Source organism: Jaculus jaculus, chromosome 17 (genome assembly GCF_020740685.1).
Source record: "Jaculus jaculus isolate mJacJac1 chromosome 17, mJacJac1.mat.Y.cur, whole genome shotgun sequence".
Classification (NCBI taxonomy): Eukaryota; Metazoa; Chordata; class Mammalia; order Rodentia; family Dipodidae; genus Jaculus; species Jaculus jaculus.
In genome coordinates, this window is record NC_059118.1 from 15548012 (window position 1) to 15557219 (window position 9208).

Here is a 9208-nt window from a genome sequence, read left to right on the forward strand (position 1 = left end):
TGGAGTTTGTCCCTCCTACTCTAACCTGGGACACCGGCTAACTTTTTCTTTTTGGTGGGGGGCGGTAGAGTCTCGCAGTATCCCAGACTGACCTGGAACTCACCCAAGATGGCCTTGAACACATGGAGATCTTCCTACTTCTGCCTCCCAAGTGCTGGGATGAAAGGTGTATGCCACCACGCCTGGTTCCCAGTCACTCTTTTCTGTTTTGCTTGTTTTGTTTTGTTTTGTTTGTCGAGGTAGGGTTTCACTCTAGCCCAGGCTGACCTGGAATTCACCATGTTGTCACAGGGTGGCCTTGAACTCGTAGCAATCCTACCTCTGCCTCCAGGGTTTTGGGAGTAAAGGCGTGCACCACCACTCCTGACTTTTTTTTTTAAGGTTTTTTTTTTTTTGGTTTTTCGAGTTAGGGTCTCACTCTGGCTCAGGCTGACCTGGAATTCACTATGTAGTCTCAGGGTGGCCTCGAACTCTCGGCGATCCTCCTACCTCTGCCTCCCGAGTGCTGGGATTAAAGGCGTGCGCCACCATGCCCGGCTTTTAAGGTTTTTTAAAAAATATGTTATTTTATTTATTTGATAGAGAAAGAGGGAGAGAGAGACAGAATGGGTGCGCCAGGGCCTCCAGCAAACAAACTCCAGACGCATGTGCCCCCTTGTGTATCTGGCTAACATAGGTCCTGGGAAATCAAACCTGGGTCCTTTGGCTTTGCAGGCAAACACCTTAATCGATAAGCCATCCCTCCGGCCCTCCCACTAAGTTTTTATGGGCAAGCATGGTAGTAGATGTTGGGGTTAATGTTTAGTCTCTTGGGCACCTGCCCATTTCCAGAAAGAGGGAAGGGATAGAGGGTCAAAATGCGCTTTGGCTTTGGAGGACAATATACCGGTGTATTCCAGACACCAGTGGGAAGACAGCCAAGGCCAGGGTCACAGCACACCCCACCTGGGTTCCCTGTAGCCCCAGCTTCATCTTGGGTGGCACATTCTAGGCCTTCCATCACCTGACCCTCCTGTTGTCTCTTGCCATTCCCTCCACTTCCTGCAGGAGCCACCCCAAACCTTTTAGGGCTCTCCACCTTTCAGCACAAACTGCCCAGAGTCCCTCACCCCCATGGCATACACCTGTCTAATACCAGAGCAGGCCCAGGCAGTGAGGGACCTCAGATGCAGGAAGCAGGAGATTTGGGAAAAAGAAGTGTTTAATCTCTGTTCCACCTTGCCGGCTGGGAGTCACACCCACCACAGCTTTCAGGAGGAGGAGAAGGAGGAGGAGGAGGGGAAGGCGCATCCTCTGGGAGTCACACCCACCACAGCTTTCAGGAGGAGGAGGAGGGGAAGGCGCATCCTCAGGAGGTGTGCACCAGGGACATAAGCAATTCACAGAGCAGCAAGGAGGCTGGGAGGCAGAAGGAGAACCAGAAGCAGAGTCCTGGGTGGACTTAGGAGGCCCATGGGCTGCCCACTGAGGACATTCCAGACCCAGGGCTGGAAGGAGGAGACCTGCAGGAAGATGGGTGGGGCGTCTGTCTTATTGCAGCCGGCACCCCAGCTCATCATCCCCATCAGGTACCATCTGTTATTCGAACTGCAGACCAAGGGCTCACCAGTCTTCTCCTGTGGAAGAGAAGATTTAAGAAAAGGTGGCAGGGACTGGAGTGATGGCTTAGCTGTTCAGGCACTCGCCTGCGAAGCCTAAGGACCCAAGTTCGATTCCCCAGCACCCATGTGAGCCAGATGCAGAGTTGCTCGTGCATCTGGAGTTTGTTTGCAGTGGCTGGAGGCCCTGGCATGACCATTCTTTCTCTCTCTATCTGCCTCTTTGTCTCTCTCAAATAAATAAGTAAAACATTTAAAAAAAAAAAAAAAGATTCAGGCTGGGCGCGGGGGCACATGCCTTTAACCCCAGCACTCAGGAGGCCAAGGTAGGAGGATCGACATGAGCTCAAGGCCACCCTGAGACTGAGGTCAGCCTGGGCTAGAGCGAAACCCTACCTTGAAAAAAAAAAAGTTCAGAAAGACCAAGCAAGGTCAGAGGGGCACATGACCAAGCTCAGAGACACAGCCACAGGTCTTCTCCATCGTAAACACACCCAAGAGGGGCTCGCAACTCAGAGGGTCCTCTTCAAAGGACACCAGCCCTCCACCTCCCTACCACACACCCCCAACCCCCATCCCTTCGGTCTCTACGTCGATTTCTGCCCCCCTCTTCCCTTTCCCATGCCATGGCAGTATCTCTGCCCATTCCCCCTCCCCTCCCACGAAGCCCTCAGGTCTGCCTCCCATCCCCCTTTGACTCCTGACCCTTTGGGGGGGGGAGTGAGTTAGCAAGGGGCAAGAGCTGCTCACATAGCAAAAGCGCTCCCTGTGTGGGTCCTTGACACAAATCATCTGCGTGGTGATGATCTGAACCAGAAAAGGGATTTTGGAGAACCTGTGGTAGAAGCGTTCACACTCCTTGTTGTTCAGGATGGTGACTTCCTTCTCCTGAAGGGTCAGGAACTGGGGCCACACATCTGTGGGACAGGAGTCCACTCAGCTCTGGCTGCTCATGGCCATTGGCGCCGTCTCCATCTCTCTTTGGCAACTTCCAGCCTCTTCTATGCGCCACGCAGCAGCCACAGAGATGTCCCCAGGCTTGGCCTCGTTTCCCCTCTAGCTGGACCTCATAAGGATGTCTCCATACAGCACAGGGAGCAGGTGCCCCCATCATCTGGCCTTGTTTCCTAGAGAGTCCAGCCCACCTCTTCCTCTTGGCTCTGCCAGTCACCTCTCAAATGCCTGTGAGTGCTTAGGGCTCTCCTTCAGGACCTCTTCCCCACCAAACTGTCCCAGACCCCCTCCATAGATCCCCAGCACTGCTCCTCACCCAACCCCCAGTGTATCTCTGGCCCTAGATTGAGCTCCCCAAACAGGGCACAGAATGGGTGTTTGGGAACAAATTGGCTCCTTGAAGGCAGAGGGAAGGACATCTACCTTGTGCATTGGTGATTCCCTGAAGGGAGAGGCATTCCCAGAAGCCATTAGAAAATGGTCCTTTGGGGCTGGAGAAATAGCTTAGTGGTTAAGGCATTTGCCTGCAAAGCCTAGGGACCCCAGTTTGGTTCCTCAGGACCCATGCAAGCCAGATGCATAAGGGGGCACATGCGTCTGGAGTTCATATGCAGTGACTAGAGGCCCTGGCAAGGCCATTCTCTCTCTCTCTCTCTCTCTCAAATAAATAAATAAACAAATAAGTGTATATATACACACATACACACACATGTATATGTATATATATTTTTTTCTTTCATATATATATATGTGTATATATATATATATATATAAAGATACACACACACACACACACACACACACACACACACACATATGTATGAAAGAAAAGAAAATGGTCCTTTGAATGGCACTGAGAGAAGATACCTGCCTTGGGGACTTTGCTCCTGTGCTGGAATTACACAGGATCAAAGGCTAATGAGGGGAGGGAAGTATTACCAGTGAATGACTCTCATCATCTAGAGACTGCCTCCAAATGGGGGTCATCTGAGAAGCATTTTTACAGACACAGCAGTCTACTCCCCATGTCTTCTGCTTGCTTATAGGTGCTCTGGAGTGTGTATGGACAGCAAACTATTGCTCTGAGACCCACTGGCCTTCAAGAAAGTTCTTACATGTACTGGCAGGCAAAGGGCTATCAGAGTTTCCTAAGGCCCAAGTGGCCATGGTATGTCCCCTGCTGAGACCCCTCCCCCAAGGGGAAGGAGACCTCAGAGATGAGAACCCAGTAGGTCCCAAAGGCAGTGAACTTCTTAGAGAAGATACTCCAGAAATGTCCACCCAGGTGACCTGTACCCAAAGTGCTCTCTCCCATCATGCACCCTGTGTTGACAAGATTCTGACTCACCATTCATTTTGGGATAGCCCCATCCTGTCACACTGCATTCATCATTGTCCTTCAGCTCATAATCTAGGCCAGGCAAGCAGATGGGCCCCACATATTTGCTGAACTTGATCCCTGATTGGAGCTTGAGGAGGCTGATGTCATTGTCCCGGCCGATCCAGGACCAGTAACGCTGGACCTGGTACCTGTTGTTTATGATGACCTGGAGCACTGGAACATCAGAGCCAGTCTTCGACGTCTGGTTAATCCATGGGCTCCCCACCCTCACTGTATAGTTGTTGCTTTCCCTAGAGGAGCCAGGAGGGAACGGTCAACTTTGGGCTCCTGGCCCAGCCCCTAACCCTGTCTTCCACCCCACTGTGGCCCTGAGAACATCCAGCCAGGCCTCCCCCTGCTTCAAGCTTCCTGAGCCTATTAATACCCAAAGACAGGGCCCTGAACACACATTGAGTAATCCTCTTCCATTTTACAAAAGGAAAACATTGAGGCTCAGAGAACCCCAATGGCCTGTTCAGGACCACACAGCTGCTAGGGAGTGGGGGAGCTTGGATGTGGATCTAACTTTCTCTAATTCCAAAACTCTAGACTCTTCCAGCATTCTATGCTAGATCCTCACTAGTGACAGAAGCCCTGTATGACTGGCCATGGCTTGGCTCTCAAGCTGACTTCCCTGGACTGCTCCTTATTGTCACTATGTTAACCCTTAGGCCTAGGACATGTCTCCACTGGTCAGTCCTCAAGGGCAACACAAATGCTGCCTTAAGGCTGCTCTTGGGCCCAAGAACATTACTCTACCCACTTTCGTCTTCACACAGCCTATGAGCATCTATTTTCTTGTCTGTCTCCCCACCTGTCTAAGAGGAATGATTGTTTCCTCTCTTGACATTCCCCAAGCCAGGAGATACTTAGCTCAAAAGAAATCCAGAGACAGGGCTGGGGAAATAGCTTAGTGGTTAAGGCGTTTGCCTGCAAAGCCTAAGGACCCCGGTTTGAGTCCCCAGGACCCAAGTAAGCCGAATGTACAAGGGGGCGCATGTGAATGGTGTTTGTAGTGGCTGGAGGCCCTGGCGTGCCCATTCTCTCTATCTGCCTCTTTCACTCTCTCTCTCTCTAATAAATATTTAAAATATTTTTTAAAATCCAGAGACTATTAATTGACAGATGTGAGGAGCCAGAAAGTGGGAGCAAAGAGAGGCAGAGTAGGACACATAGGATCTTTTCCCTATAGAGAGGTGGAGGCTGAACAAATGGCCTCTGAGTATCCATTTCCTGACTGTGGAATGACTTCGCCAGGCTGAAAGGGCAGGTGAGGAGGCAAAGGTTGACTGCAGGGCTCAGACCCCCACTGACTCAAAATTGGGGTGAGGCTGCCACAGATGGGTCAGGTGGGTGGGTGACTCCAAATACCTTTCCACCCATCCCACCTGGGCCCCAACTCACTCAGTCAGGCAGTGTGCCACAGTCAGCACCCACTGGGAGGCAATGAGGGTGCCCGCACAGATGTGTGTACCGTTGGCTTGCACACTGACCATCCATGGCCACCGCCGAGACATGGCCTCTGGGTCCCTGATGGTGGGGTCTAGCTCGAAGGACTGGCCACATACTGAGGAGGAAGGAGAAAGCCTGGTGACTGTGGGGGGTGGGGAAGGGGAGAGGGAGGATGACAGATAGGCTTGGCATAGCCACAAACTGTGGCCTTGTTCTCAAGCCAGCCTCTCCAGTCACTGATCTATATATCTACTCGGTGCTTGAATGATGGAGTCCATGTTGGATGGCTCCAGTCTTTCTTGGGTCTCGCTCTAGACCAGGCTGACCTGGAATTCACTCTGTAGTCTCGAACTCCTGGTGATCCTCCTACCTCTGCCTCCCTAGTGCTGGGGGTTAAAGGCGTGCGCCACCACACCCGGCTCCCCGGTCACAATTTTTCCACAGGGCTTTTCAGCTAAAGACCATTGCTCAAGAAAATATAGGAAGTAGTATAGAAGGGAGGGGATATGATGGAGAATGGAGTTTCAAAGGGGAAAGTGGGGGTGGGGAGGGAGGGCATTCCCATGGGATATTGTGTACAGTCATGGAAGTTGTTAATAAAAGGGGAAAAAATTGAAGAAAAAAAAGTATAGAGAATATAAGAAAATGTAGGGGTGCCTTTAGCAACACCACGGGAAGGCTCACCATAGCCCCTTGGCCCTCTGGAAGTCACATTGGAGGGGGACTCTGGCCCTGAGATCCTGTGTCAGGAAAGCTCTGGGCACCTTGCCCGGGGCCTACCTGGTCAGGATGGGCACAAGGTCTGTCCCCACGGGCAGCTGCACGGCCTTGGCCTGGCAGGGCTCCCTAAATACTTCTACAGGGAAGGTCTCTTCCATCTCACCCCGTCCAACCCACCCTGCCGCCACCACCCTCCAGCCCCCTTCCCCCCCATTCCTCCCTGGTCCCCTTCTGCTCCCGAGAACCCCAAGTCCGTAAGCCTGTCCTTGAGTGCCACCCTGGTGCCCGCGGGAAGGCTCGGCACTCACAGGGGGCAGCTCGGGGCTTGGTGGTGGACACGGGCCCCGCGGTGGCGGACGCGGTACTCGAGATGCTGTGGTTAAGCGGCTGGGGCGGCTGAGAGGGGTCCATGGCTCTGGGGGCCCAGGACATGGCGGGGGACGGGGTCGCTGGGCTGGCGGCCAGGTGAGCTGAGGAAGAAGGTGACGATTTGGACATCAGAGGCGCGGGCCTGTCAGGGAGGGCAGCGCTGAGCAGGAGGAGGACGAGGACGAGGAGGAGGAGGAGGAAGGAGGCTCTGCTCACCTGCAGGCCTCCTGGGCAGCAGCAGCAGCAGCAGGAGCAGCAGCAGCAGGAGGAAGAAACGCACGTGGACGCGGGAGGAGCCGGGCACAGGCACGCGATGCCTGCGGGCCGCGCGGCACAGCCACGCTTCCATGGTGCCTCGTGGGGGATGTGGCGGGAGGCTGGCTGATTGACTGACTGACTGACTGACTGACTGACTGACTGACTGACTGACTGACTGACGGGACGGCGCCCCCTGCCGGCCGGCCAGGCGCGCAGAGGCTCTCGCGCCCCAGCCCCCGTGGCGCCCCCTGGCGAGCCGCGCGCCGCTGAGCAGCCTCCTTGCGGCCGGCCTCCCGCCCCCTCCCCCACCCCTCCATTTCCCCCCCCACACACACACTGAGGTGATGGGTGCCCCCCACCCGCCTTGGCCTTGGTAGGCACCTTCTCTTTCACTGTGCTTTTGAAGGGTTTGCTTAGGAGTCTCCCTGACCTATCGCTGCCAGGGCCTGAGCCCTTCCTTCAGGCTCCCCAGGAGTGAAGGGGGAAGACCAAGCCTTCCGCCATCACCGGCCCCTGACCTCCCCGCCCTCCACTGAGGGTAAGTATCTCCAAGGACACCCCCACATCACACTTCCCCTCCACGGGTTAACCACGTGGGTCTGTCTTTCGCTCAGGCCGCTGAAAATTAAAGTCGAGTAAAGTGTTTGAAGTAACAGACTGGGGTTTGCAGGGGGGGGGGGTGCTGGTTGAGACAAGGGGCTCACTCTGTGATAGGAGAGATGGCCTAGGACTCTGTGTGTAACCCAGTCAGGCCCTGAGCTCACAGCAACCCTCCTGCCTCAGTCCTCCAAGTCATGGGCTGATCGACATAACCCCCACCCCATGCCTGGCTTAAGTAATGATGTTTAAAGGCAGCAATCTTTTATGTAGAGTTCCCCAATCCACTCCTTAGGTCCATTTGCTGAGGAAAGGAAGCTCAGATTAAGTAACCCTTGGAGGAGTGATGGAATCACTGTGGGAGCCAAAGGTCACCATGTGTTGGCATTTGGGGAACATTTTGTTGGTTCTGTAACATAGACGGTTAATACATTTAGAAGTAGCATAGAAGGGCTGGAGGCATGGCTTAGCAGTTAAGGCACTTGCCTGCAAAGACAAAGGACCCAGGTTCGATTCCCCAGGACCTATGTAAGCTAGATGCACAAGGTGGTGCGTACATCTGGAGTTTGTTTGCAGTGGCTGAGGCCCTGGCGTGCCCATTTTCTCTCACTCTTTCCCTGCCTGCCTATTTTTCTCTCTTTCTAATAAATAAAAATATTTTTTTAAAAAAAAGTAGCATAGAGGGGGCTGGAGAGATGGCTCAACAGTCAACAGAGCACTTCCTGTGTGATCACGAAGGCCTGAGGAGGCCTGAGGAGGACCAGGACGGGAATAAAACAGCTAGGCGTAGCTATGCACATCCGGAACCTCAGTCCCCCAGGGGAACAGACCTAAGAATTGCCAGAGCTCAGAGAAAACCCCAGCGAACTCTGCAATCAGTAAGGGGCTCTGGCTGAGAGTAGGAAGGAGTAGGAATAGAGCAGGACATTTGATGTTCACCTCTGGCCACCATAGGCGAACGCACCCCACCACAGGGGAATACATGGGGTGCCACGTAGGCACCTACATGCGCATACAACACACACACACAAAGTAGCATAGAGGGATACTAGGGGAAGCTTTGGTTAAGACTGTCAGAAAATTCCAGCCTAACAAAAAATAAGGTAAGGGCCGGGTGTGGTGGTGCACGCCTTTATTCCTAGCACTTGGGAGGCAGAGGTAGGTGGATTGCTGCGAGTTCAAGGCCACCCTGAGACTACATAGTGAATTCCAGGTCAGCCTGGACTAGAGTGAAACCCTACCTTGAAAAACCAAAAAAAAAAAAAAAAAAAGGTGGGGGCTGGAGAGATGGCTCAGCAGTTAAGGCACTTGCCTGCGGAGCCTAAGGCCCCATGTTCCACTCTCCAGATCCCACGTAAGGCAGATGCACAAGGTGGCACAAGCTCAGTTTCACTGAGTGGTTGGAGGCCCTGGTACATCAGTTCTCTCTCTCTCCCACACACACGCACACACACTCTCTCTTCCTCTCCCTCAAAATAAAAAAATAAGGGGCTGGAGAGACGGCTTAGTGGTTAAGCACTTGCCTGTGAAGCCTAAGGACCCCGGTTCGAGGCTCCATTCCCCAGAACCCGCATAAGCCAGATGCACAAGGTGGTGCATGCACCTGGAGTTCATTTGCAGTGGCTGGAGGCCCCGGCACGCCCATTCTCTCCCTCTCTCTCCCCCTCTTTCTCTGTTGCTCTCAAATAAATAAATAAAAATAAAAAGACTGCATTAAAGAAAATAAGAGCCAGGTGTGGTGGCGCATGCCTTTAATCCCAGCACTCGGAGGCAGAGGTAGGAGGATTGCCGTGAGTTCAAGGCCACCCTGAGACTCCATAGTGAATTCCAGGTCAGCCTGGGCTAGAGTGAGACCCTACCTCAAAAAAACAAAAAAACA

The 9208-nt window shown here is 53.3% G+C and overlaps 1 protein-coding gene across 1 annotated transcript; it reads right to left on the reverse strand.

The window, feature by feature from the left end:
* Positions 1–1373: 1373 nt before the first annotated feature.
* On the reverse strand, positions 1374–6823 carry Prss50 (serine protease 50). Its single transcript, XM_012949547.2, has 6 exons — positions 6631–6823; positions 6414–6575; positions 5338–5500; positions 3901–4184; positions 2349–2515; positions 1374–1616 (listed from the first exon to the last, which is right to left on the reverse strand). Exons 1-6 carry the CDS (start codon positions 6821–6823, stop codon positions 1380–1382), a joined length of 1206 nt encoding a protein of 401 aa, XP_012805001.2. The 3' UTR covers positions 1374–1379.
* Positions 6824–9208: the final 2385 nt, after the last annotated feature.

Bases quoted from the DNA above. Each gene is read 5' to 3' on its own strand.
- Prss50 (XM_012949547.2), bottom strand. From the start codon at position 6,823: ATGGAAGCGTGGCTGTGCCGCGCGGCCCGCAGGCATCGCGTGCCTGTG. The intron at 5,501-6,413 runs GTGAGTGCCGAG...CTTCCTCCTCAG, and splicing joins CAAGCCCCGAGCTGCCCCCT to TATGTGGCCAGTCCTTCGAG. The intron at 1,617-2,348 runs GTGAGCAGCTCT...TCTCTTCCACAG, and splicing joins ACAGGGAGCGCTTTTGCTAT to GAGAAGACTGGTGAGCCCTT.